Source organism: Cervus canadensis, chromosome 30, assembly GCF_019320065.1.
Source record: "Cervus canadensis isolate Bull #8, Minnesota chromosome 30, ASM1932006v1, whole genome shotgun sequence".
NCBI classification, from domain to species: Eukaryota; Metazoa; Chordata; class Mammalia; order Artiodactyla; family Cervidae; genus Cervus; species Cervus canadensis.
In genome coordinates, this window is record NC_057415.1 from 37,561,800 (window position 1) to 37,573,870 (window position 12,071).

Here is a 12,071-nt window from a genome sequence, read left to right on the forward strand (position 1 = left end):
CTCCAGGGGATCTTCCCAACCCAGGGATCGAACCAGGTCTCCTGCATTTCAGGCAGATTCTTTACTAGCTGAGCCACACAGAAAGCCTGTAGGTACTGGAACCAAGGTACAAATTTACCTCTGTCTGAGTTCAAAGACTTGAATTAAAAATATGTATATGTGGCAGGGTGTGGGGACGGATGTACCTTCAAAACATTTATTGCCCTTCCCTTTGCTGTTGTTTTGACAAGGTGATCATGGTAAGTTCTTATGTTCACACGTCTTAGGACAAAGTCAAAGCACTTTCTCATATACTATCCAGTTTGCTCTTTGCAACAACTTGGGAAGGTGCAATTATCTCCATTTCATGGATGGATTAATTAGCTCCATTTTCCAGATGAGAAAGATGAGCTGTGAAGTACCTTTCCTGAAAAGTGGGGTATTCTTGTCTCCAGTGTTCTTTCCATTGCAAATGTTTGCTTGTGGTTAGAAGGTCCTCCTCCACTATCCCTACCAGGTAGTTCTGAGAATTCCACGTGTGTGAGTGGACAAGGACAAGGTCAAGAAGAGCAGGTGAGGGTGTGGTCAGCTTGGGGATGGCTCTCAGCTCTCTCTCTTCTTCTCATGTGACTCTGGACAAAATGTTTCGTCCTTTAAACCCCAGTTTCCCCACGTGTGATATGAAATATGATGAATATGATGTCAGATCTATAGGGTTATGGTGAGGATGGAATGAGATAGCACATGGAACATCCGTGGCCTGGTTCCTGACACTGAGTGAGTGCCCAGTACATGCTTATCATTGCCTCACTCCTGTTATCCAGGAGGCCCTGGGGCCTCTGAGAATTGGGCTGTTGGTCCAGAGTCCCCATCGCTGCCTCAGTGTGTGAGTCATAGAGCCCACTGAGTTTAACCTTTCCATTTCACAGATGAGAACATCAAGGCCAGAGGCGGGGGAGGAACTTGGGAGAACTCCCAGGTCTTGCCGGGAGCAAGTGTGGGAACTGCTCCCAGTCTGACTCCTGACCTCCGGCTCTTCCCTTGCCCTGAGCCTCTGGTCCCCGTGGGCATGGGCACGGGGTTGCAGGACCCCGGCTCCCCTGGCATTCCTCTCACAGAGCTGAGGCCCAGGAGGGGAGGGCAGGCCTGCGGCGAGCCTCCGAATGTGTGGAGATGAGCCCCCACCCCAGGAATTAGGCCTGGCCGCTGCTGTGTGTTTGCTCAGGACCCTTTGGCAGTCGTCCATGCTCAGAGAGAGGCAAGGAGGCCAAACAAGACAGAGGCTGATTCCCTCGGATAATAGGAAACTGGGGGGGCGGCAACAAAAAGGGTGTCTAGGCCTCCGGCCAGGCGAGGGCAGAAGCGATGGATGCAGCCTGGTCTGACCCTTCCACCGTGAGCGGCGATCCCCGCTCAGGGTCACCCTCGGACTCCGACAGCCCAAAGGCACAGGAGCTGGTCACAGTCAGCACTGCTGGGGACCCGCTCCCTCCGCTGCTCTTTGTTGGTTTTCATTCAGAAGTAAAACAAATGAAACAAACAAGGAAATTCAATTTTAACAGGCCCAAGTGCCGATGCCCCTGTTTTGTTATATCAGGGTGAGCTTAGGACAAAAAAAAGAATCAGACTTGACTTTGACTCCTACAGTTGGTCTCAACTCTGTGGGCTGTGTAAAGTGACATGGATGGAGAGGCTGAGAAAGCAATTTGCCTTCCTAGGTAGGGTGGAGAGAGGGAGTGGGGATAGACGGGGGCCAGAGAGAGAGAGAGAGAGAGAAGGACAAACCAAAACTCAAGCAACAGGATCGAGCAACTGAGATACATGTGTGCGTGAGTGCCTGCTAAGTCACTTCAGTCGTGTCTGACTCTTTGTGACCCAATGGACTGCAGCCCACCAGGCTCCTCTGTCCATGGGATTCTCTAGGCAAGGATACTGGAGTGGGTTGCCATGCCCTCCTCCAGGGATCTTCCGATTCAGGGGTCGAACCCACGTCTCTTATGTCTCCTGCACTGGCAGGCAGGTTCTTTACCACTAGCCCCACTTGGGAAACCTGACACACACACGGAAACACAAATTAAGAGAATAACACACAGAAAGGCAAAGAAGGAATGATTGGAGGATGGCAGACAAAGACAGTAAGCTATGTGGAAAATATTCACACAAGAGACAGAACAAAAAGCCAGGAGAGAGGTACGGAGGGGCAGAGAGGTATGGTAGGGTACAACAAAAGTAAGAAGGTAAGAAAAGTTGGAAGAGCAAGAGCCCAGGAGGAGAAGAGAGGGAATGAGAAAAAAAATCCCTATGGCAGAAGGATGCATATCGAGAAATTTCTAGCTGGGGTGGGTCTACTGCATCTTCATTTTGAAGACGCTGAACTTGTGAAACAAGGAGAGGATGTGAACATCCCGCCCAAGGTCCCAGAGACAGAAATGGCGGTAGTGGGGTGTGAACCCAGACTTTCTGACTGAGAGACCATGCCTCTGTGCCTAAGCACCCGAACCCTTCCATCATGCCTTCTGGCAGCCATGGATGGAGGGTCTGATGTCCACCCATGCTTAATTAAAACTCGGGAGCCTGGACTCATGCTCTCTTTTCAGCCTGCTTCTCTCCAAATGACCCTAGATGCTCATTCTTCTCATAGCTCTTCCCAGATTATCCTGGGGGGAAAAAAAGACACTGAGAACCAGCAACTGGGTCAAAGAGAATGAAAGAGGAAGTAGAAAAAGAAACTAACATTTCCTGCAGACCTCTCCCACATGCTGTGCATTCTGGTAAACTCCATTCGTGGAGTTTCTTCATGCTCTTCCCTACAAGTCTATGAGATCAGAAGATTCCCGGCCCCCTTTCCCAGAGGGAGGAATTGTTGCCTAGAGCAGTAACCCCGGGCCTTCCCCAGGGCAGGCCGTGGGTACAGGACAGCAGCAGGGTATACACCCAGCTCTGCTCATCTCCAAAGCCTGAACTCTTTCCACTGCCTCATGTAGCCTTTTTGGCCCAAGAGGAAGAAAATTCATTTTGGTAAGCAAAGAACAAGCAGAAAATGCAAAACCCCAAGAACTGACACTGGAACTCTTTTAAAACTGGAGACTTGAGTCGGTCAGACCAGGGGAGGAGAGCCGCCAGTGCAATGAGAGACGGGTCCAAACAACATGCTGGCTCCTTGTCAGAGCGGCCCACATCCCAGGCTGGTTAATAAAATCGATTTCAGAAAGAAAATAAAGATATGTTCAGCATTAGGGATGACAGGCTCATGACAAGCACATTTTCAGGACAGGAAAAGAAAGGATGCTCCTGTTTTGAGAGGTGGGAGGGAGGTGGAGGGGGGCGGGTGGGATGTTGGTCAGGAGGGATGGAAGAGGCGAGCGAGGATACTCATCACTCCTGGAGGATGGCAGCGTATGTGTCAGCTCTCAGGGTTAATTGCTCTCGGGGTTCCATAAAACATTCCCTTACTCGACATAGCAGGCCCGTAGGGCTCCAGCCTGGGTAATGCCGAGTCCCCACAATGTCACCCAGAGACAGGGTCACTGCTCACATCTCAGCAGACAGGAACCACCTGCTGGGGCTCCGTCCCTCTCTACTACATCTTCTCTCCCAGCAGTTGGAGAATGGAGCGGGAGGTAGCTGAAATTCATTGCTCCTACAGCAGGGGCAGCAAGCGCAATAGTGACAAGAGCTAACGGTCTTCACACTCCTACTGGGGGCTTGTGACAAAGTGAAGAATTTGGGGGCATTATTAGCTCATCAAATCCTCCCGGGCTCCCAGTGAACCAGACACCATATTGTCTGATTTACACACTGGGGGAAACAGAGGCTGGAAGGTTGAGAAGTTCCCCCTTTGCCAAACAGCTGAGGAAGTGCAGGGTGGAGGTCTGTCTGCCTCCAGTCTATGCCCTCAATAAGGGATGGAGGACCCAGAAGTCAGGCAGCAGAAACTTTCCAAAATGCTGCTTTCTTCATATGATCATAGCCTTTAGAGTTGAAGAGGATCATAAAGCTCTTAATCTCGTCGCACACTCGTATTTCACAGATGCAGTGACCCTAAAGCTCAAGGGATCAGCATCAGAGTTTACTGATTAAGAGGCTGTAGACTCATGCTCCAAAGCCCTAAATACCAAGTCATTGCTAAAGGCCTGAGGTAAACACTACCGCTGCTATAAAAGTTGCCCACACATCCCACTGAAAGATGTCTATAGCCTATTGTACTTTAGGGATTCCATTCCTAGAGTTCTTGCTGTCCCTGACTGATCCTGCCTTTCTATCTAAAATAAAACCTGGGCCCTAACATCTATGACACAGTCACTGGCAGAGCCCAGGTCGGAAGCCCTGATTTCCATCTCATGGTGATATTGCTGAGTCTGGTGCATGAACACATTGAGTGTTACAAGGAGCCTGAATATGTCAAGAGCTGAAAAGAGTCCAGTGGTCTTCAAAAAAGTCACATTCTTCCACAGAAAACAGGGATGGGATACGTTTTGGAGATGAGGAGTAGTCACTCAGTCCACCAGGGAAGCCCTTTGGAGATGGTGGACATTTACAGATTGCAGAGGGGCTACCCTGGTAGCTCAGATGGTGAATGATCTGCCTGCAATGCAGGAGACCTGGGTTCAATCCCTGAGTCGGGAAGATCCCCTGGAGAAGGAAATGGCAGCCCAGTCCAATGTTCTTGCCTGGAAAATCCCATGGACAGAGGAGCCTGACAGACTGTAGTCTATGGGTTCACAGAGTCAGACATGACTGAGTGCCTAACACATACACACACAGTGCTTACTGAGCGCACACTTAGACACTCTGCTGAGGTGTTCCTTATTTAATTCTCATGCAAAGCTACAACCTGAGTTTTATTATTTCTGCTTTACTGAGGTTCATAGAGGCAAAGTGACTTAAGGCCACACAACTAAAAATGTCAAACCCAGATTTGAATCCATGGTCTGTGGTCTTCCAAACTACCGTTAGGTTTTAAGTTATCAGAGGATAGACATTTTATCTTAGGCACATTTATATACTTGCCTTCTAACACAGTGCCAAGACATAGGAAATCTTTAGACAGGTCTGTTGAATAAGTAAATGAGTATAAGTGAGTAAATAAAAATGTGAATGAATTAAAGGATGAATAAATAAGTGAAGGAATGATGGAGTATAAGAATGAATGAATAGATAGATGAATGGGATGGATGGATGGATGGATGAATGGATAAAGGTAAGAAGAGGGGGGAGATAGATGGAGAGATAAACAGTGGATAGATGGATGGATAAGCAAATGAATAATGAATTTAATTTAAAAAATGAGTGAGCTGAGTCATTAATTGGTCAACAATGCCTACTTAGTCAACACTTGCAGCTTTTTAGATAAGAGAGGGAGGTGGCTTACAGTTTCATAATCAGAGTGAAGAGAGCAGGTCTCTAGAACTCTGTGTTACAGCTCTGTGGCCACATCTTAATGAGGAGACACTCACTGAGTTGGGAAACAAAGACAATGAGCCCCTTCCCCTCTGAGATGGACAGGTGAGTCTCAGATGCTTCAACGTTTGCATCTCCAGACACTGGGATGCAATGACTCTGTGCAATACTCTAGGAAACAGTTATAATGGTACCATTACTGAGGGTCTGGATGGATCTAATACTGAAAAAGTATATGTATATCCTACATACGTATAGAGACTTTAGATATGCCAATCTACCATCTTTCAGAGGAGATATGAAATCGAGAAAAGAACACTACACAGAGACTCCTCTCTCTGCCCTCCTTGCAGACTTGCCATGTTCCCTCTCTGGCCTGCTGTTTCTTCCTCAGTAGGAGGATGGTTCTGAGGGACTGGCTTCCTCGGGCCCTTTAGCACTAGCAGTGTATGATTCTGTGACTCACTGTGGTGATATTTCTAAATCTCAGCATATCAAGGTGCACACACAGACTGGTCTATAAAACATTTGGCTGTCCTGGACAGATTACTCATGCCGTGCCTCCCAGACTACTTAAACTTGCCCTGTCTGCTTCATGCTCCCCACACACAAAGGATGTCTTACTTGTAGAGACCGTCGGGCTCCAGACACTTGAAGATGACGGAGTAGATACTGACTTCAGGGACCTCTCCATGGCTTCGACCAGCTGCTACACAAGATGTACCCAGGCCAGAGAGTAAGTCATCGGCAAAACTCAGGAATTCTCCTGGAGGGAGACAAAGAAAGATGAGCTCCCCAGCTCAGGCCTTGGTGAGCAGACATTCTTGCTGTTGTCCAAACCCATCCAACGTCTGGATACCATTATTAAGAGGATTAATGGACAAGTACAGGAAACGAAAATGACACAGATCAGGGTCTACTCCTGATGACTCTTTGCTTAAATTTCTGTCTGCATTTTCTCAAGTGTGACGTGAGATACTAATACCTACCTTTATAAGATTGTAGCAAAGCTCAAATGGGGTATATTACCATGCAATAAAAATGCTTGACAAGGCAACAGGAGGATAGTGCACTCTGTCTCAAGTAACTATTTCAGCCTGGTCACTGCCATTCACTGCCTCTCCACTTCTTCAGCAAGCTTCTTTGGAGTTGCAGTTTCCCTCCTCGCATGATGAAGGTGTTGGACTAAGGATGTCAAACAGGTCTCATGTCACATGGTCACTGCTACACATCAGTACTGGCTTCATGGTATGTTATACTGAGGTGGACTGAGACTGTTACAGCTCACAGGGAAAGAGTTCCATGACTGATTAGTGATGAAGCTCATGAGACAGGAAGGGACCGTAGACGAGCAAGTGCCTTGGACCCCATGATTTCTAAATGTCGGTCTAGCCATTGGATTTTAGGAGGCTGCTGAAGTTTACTAGAAATAGGGTTAATCACGAAGATGAGATGGGCTTTCCTGGTGGCTCAGTGGCAAAGACTCCTTCTGCCGATGAAGGGGACGCAGGTTTGATCCCTAGTCTGGGAAGAGCCCACTGCTCTAGAGAAAATGAGTGCATGCACCACAACTATTGAGCCTGTGCCCCAGAGCCCAAGGGCAGCAGTTACGGAGCCCATGAGCCACCGCTGCGAAAGTCCATGCACCTGGAGCTCATGCTCCATGCCAGGAGACGGCGCCCCAAGGAGAAGCCCACGCGCTGCAACAAAAAGTAGACCCTGCTCTCCACGACCGGAGAAAGCCCACGTGCAGCAGTGGAGACCCGGCACAGTCAATAAAAATCACAATGAAAACAAGTGAGCAAATACGTCTCTTTAAAAAATAAAAGACAATGAGATGAAGACTAGGAGGAATAACTAAACATCTGAAATCTTGAGATCTAGGCTTAGTCAAGAATTTGCTGTATACTGTGGACAACTGAATTCCCACCTCTGTACTCAGGTTTCCTCCTCTATAGACTGAAGGTACTACAGTCACTGTTTGGATTTCTGAAAACATAAAATAAAAACAGCTGTGCACGAAGACTAAGTTATAAGGATAAACACTGTGGTACTACTTACACTAGCAAGAATTTAAAAACAGCTAACTATTTAATGATATCAAGATAGTACCATTAATTATAGGTCAATGATGCAATGAAATATTTTATAGTCATCAAAAATAACATTGAGGAAAACAAAGTTATTTGAAAGGATATCCATAGCCTGGTTCAGTTCAGTCGCTCAGTCATGTCTGACTCTTTGCGACCCCATGAATCACAGCAGGCCAGGCCTCCCTGTCCATCACCAACTCCTGGAGTTCACTCAAACTCATGTCCATCGAGTCAGTGATGCCATCCAGCCATCTCATCCTCCGTTGTCCCCTTCTCCTCCTGCCCTCAATCCCTCTCAGCATCAGGGTCTTTTCCAAGGAGTCAACTTTTCACATAAGGTGGCCATATGCTCTTCCATAGCATAGTAGTTTAAAAAAAAAAAAAAACCAGTTTACATTATTACAGAATAATTTAATTTTTGGTGGAAATTTTACATGTATCTCTATCTAGAAAAAGGAATAAGATATAGCAAATGCATAATATGACTTTGGAAAGTGAGATAATGGGTAATTTCTCTTATAGTTTTGCTTATCTGTCTTTTAAAAATTATCTACAATGGACATGTATTGCTTTTGCAACAAGAAAAAAATTAATCAATGGAAATTACTTAGAAATTAAAGTAAATGAGCCAGACTAAATGGCCTCTGGGGCTTCCCTCATAGCTCAGTTGGTAAAGAATCTGCCTGCAATGCAGGAGACCCAGGTTCAATCCCTAGGTTGGGAAGATCCCCTGGAGAAGGAAATGGCAACCCACTCCAGGATTCTTGCCTGAAGAATCGTATGGACAGAGGAGTCTGGCAGGCTATAGTCCAAGGTGTCGAAAGAGTTGGACACGACTTAGCAACTAAACCACTAAACCACCAAATGGCCTCTAAGTCTTCCAGTTCTAAAACACGATGATTTTAGAGACAAGTGAGGTACTATATATACTATGTGATATGAAATGAGATGAGGCCTCCAAACTGCTGACTCCTTGCTCTTCTTCATGTGTGATACGGAGGGCTTTGCACTCTTTCCTCACTTAGATTCTCAGCAATAAACAAGAGGAGGACGTCTATTCAACTGTCTTCTCTCCATGTGGGATTAAGGACAATCCAACATGGTAGAATCATCATGAAACAGTCACACCAGCCATGTGTCTGGGAAGACATGGCACTTCTCTACCAGGGAACTGAGTGGGCAGAATTTACAGATCACTTCCTTTTGGTCTTCTAAAGAAGAGTTTCACCTTCACTCACAAGAGAACCATGTGACATTCATCTGACTGAACTGTCTAGATGACCCTGGGATTCAAGCAGACAACAGTTCTAAAACATATTTGTCCCTATGGTCCAACAATGCACATCTGATGTGTGGTGTTTTTTGTTTTCTGCTTTTTACAAAGGAAAAAAAGCAGACTTGATACATACACGCCAGAGCAAGCGTCTGAATCAGGCTAAAGTCAGTGACATACAAGTTCAGCTGCTATTGCCAGACAGACTTGGGACAGAATTTGAGTTCTAACAATTATTACAAGTCCCTTAACTTCTCAAGTCTCAGTTTGCCTTCCTGCAGTAAGGGGTCAAGGACTCTTTTATGAGATTGGAATCTAGAAAGAAAGGCTGAGTCCAGGAAGAAAGTCTGTTTAGAGTCAGAGGTTTTGCCCCTCTCCCCCCAAAAAATTGAGGAGGTAACTGAAATGCTTTTTCTCACCAATTTTGGCATCCTTATGTTTTCTGTAGGCCTCTTATATCAAGCTTTTTCCATAATAAAATCATAATCCAAGATGTCTTCCAACTTGGTACCAAAGCAGAATAATATATGGGGTGAAAAATAAAGGAGGAAAAACAGAGACTGTTCACTGGATGGAGTGAGGGCTTTGTTTCTCTTGGTTTTTCAGGATTCCAAGGCTGGCTGCTGGCATTTGTTTTTTTTGAGCTTGAATCCATGTCTGTCTGCTTTGCAATTTGCTTCCAGATAGCCATTGAAAAAGTTGGCCCTCAGTGAGGGAATTCAGTATGCTGTGGCCTGTATTAACCGTCTTCAAGCCAAAAGATGGTTGACATTTAATTTCAAATGGACATCGTTTTCCAGATATTTCCATGCATTTCAGAATAACTTAGACCATGGATAAAAGCCCCATTGGTCAGTAAGTTCAGCACACAGCTCAGTTTATAGGTTTGGTTCAAGTAAAGAAATTGTATAATGTGGAGTAGATAACTAGTCATGTCAAACACATTATGATGATGCTCAGTGTTCAGTTCTGTTTGGGACTCTATACATATAATAACCGTCCAAACAAAAACAGCTACTATGAAGGAAACTGATATTTTCATACCAACTTTTGCTTTTCCCATTTAATTCTCACAAATCCAGTCTTAAGGAGTTAAATGTTAGTATCTCTGTGATAAAGCTGAAGTGAAGTTCACAAATCTAGGAAGAGACAGAGCTGAGATTTGAACCCACATCCTCCTAATTCCAAAGCCATTCTTTGATGCTATGCTGCCTCCTAGAGAAAGTTCAAAAAACCAAGAGTGTTAGACAGGGAGCTTTCTCAACTCCTTTCAAATTGCGATTGAATTCGTGCCACTCTCTTAGGTCTACAGGCTTGGGAAACGAAACAATAAAAGAAATGGTCCCTGACCTTCCACAGCTTGTAATCTGACAACAGGAAGGGTTGTTAAATACAAGAACAGACCCATAAAGTAAACTGAAAGATTGCTTGCTTTGGCACTCTATCCCAGAAGGTTTAAATGCAACCTAGAAGGAGACAGGTGAATGCAGCGACCCCTCACTGTCCTTCCTCTCCCAGTGGGGGTGGGGGGTGGTAAGAAAGGCCTGGGGGCTTCTCCGAGTACAAAGGTGAATTTGTGCAATTCAGCATATGCCTTGTGGTATCATGGTATACACATTCCATGTCTGGCAGCGGTATAGTTGAATGAACAGCAATAAAGTGCCGTGGTTAAGAGGCTGGGCTCCGCATTTACACTGCCTGGGGCTAAATCCTGGTACATCCCCACTTACAATTTGCTTTGGACAGGTTCCTTGACTCTCCACATCTATTTTTATCATATGTTAAATGGGTAGAATAATGCTATCTAATTTAACAGCATTGTTGTAAATATCATATAAAATATTATATATGTGTGCTGTTTACAAACCAATTAGCACAATGTCTGGCATACGGTGACAGCTCAAAATAGAAATCAGCTGTGAGCATTGTTTTTGTTGTTATTGTTGTTGTCATCACAATAGAGGAGAGATATAAGGACCGTCAGGGATTATTTTTATCCAGCCTGCTCCTCTTCCACATGACAGAACTGAAGCCCAGATAAACAAAGTGGCCGTGTCCACAGCCATACACAAAGTGGGAGGTAGCCCTGGATCAAGCCTGACCTCTCAACTCCTAGAGCCTATGAGACAATTCCTGCCAGCGAGCATATGAGAGAAAATCACCGAGAACTGAAGAGCTTCCAGAGCCGCTCAAGGAGCCTGGGCTCCTCAGGCTGTGACCAGCTTTAATCAACACGCATGCGAGCCACACGCACTGGCCATTTACTGTGTGCCGGGCCCTTTGCACGGCACACAGCTCCACCCTGCCGTCTTCTCCCACTTGAAATCTCCGAGGACGACAGAAAGCCCAGGGGAGACAGAAGGCATTCCATAGATTTCACATATGTAACGTAGCCCCACGGTGGTTCGTGAATTAGAACATCCAGACCTCCAGGCAGTAAGAAGAGACAGTGAATGTGGTGGGGGCTGGAATCGGTCTCCTGGATACCCACCCCAGACTGCAACCAGATCAGCTCCAGTTTGATCTGTCTTATAGACTAGTGGCCCATGTTCTATTTAGGTTGGGAATAAAGACTGTTCTTTAAAAGTCTTGGCTTAAAAGTTTTATTGCTTAAAACGTTTGAATCTTAAAACCCTGCCGCACTCCCTGATAGAAATTCAGAGGCTCGGGAATGTTATCAGTACACCCCCATTCGAGGATTTGCAGCTACCTTCACACAGAGTCCAGAACCCCAATCCAGCTCTCCGGCCTCCGAGCACTGTGCGCCTTCCACCAGGACAGTGCTCGGGCTACCTCTTTCCTAGCATGTCACGGCCACATGGCTGAAGCCTTCTAGATCCAGGCTGCTACTGCCACCTGGCCCATGCCTGTCCAAAACTACCCTAACATTCTTTTTCTGTTTTCCTTTCCTTGAAAACAGATAGGGAGTTGGGACTCGCTGAACAGGAATGTGCCTGTTCCCCATTATGGCCCTTCTGGGGCTGTAACCTGAGTGGGCTCGGGCCAGACCCCCGCACATTTCTTGATCCACTCAGCCTCGAGCCTTGCTCTCATTACCATCCGCAGAGAAGGTCAATCACGATTGTGCTGAAGCTTCAGAACCAACCCAGCAAAGCCCAGAGCGAGTTTCCTGAAGGCCCCACCCCCTCTGCCTCGGCGCTCTCCCTCCCCTTTCATCACTGCCTCGGTCCTCTTCCTCCTGGTTCCCCCTCTCCTCCTCCTCCTCCCTCCCTCTCTCTCTCTCGCTTCTGATTGAGTTGAGGTCACAGTCAAAGCCGGCCATGAGAGCAAATTGAAAACAGGTTGGGAGAAAGGCAGCAAAGAAA

General features: G+C 46.3%; 1 protein-coding gene across 3 annotated transcripts in view; it reads right to left on the reverse strand.

Annotated features, from left to right (window-relative positions):
• Positions 1–12,071, reverse strand: part of ASTN2 (astrotactin 2) — a 989,097-nt gene that overhangs the window by 51,156 nt on the left and 925,870 nt on the right. For all 3 annotated transcript variants that reach the window (XM_043453335.1, XM_043453336.1, XM_043453334.1), the window contains one exon: positions 6,004–6,145. In XM_043453335.1, coding sequence (XP_043309270.1) covers positions 6,004–6,145 — 142 coding nt within the window. The remainder of the gene's footprint in view (positions 1–6,003; positions 6,146–12,071) is intronic.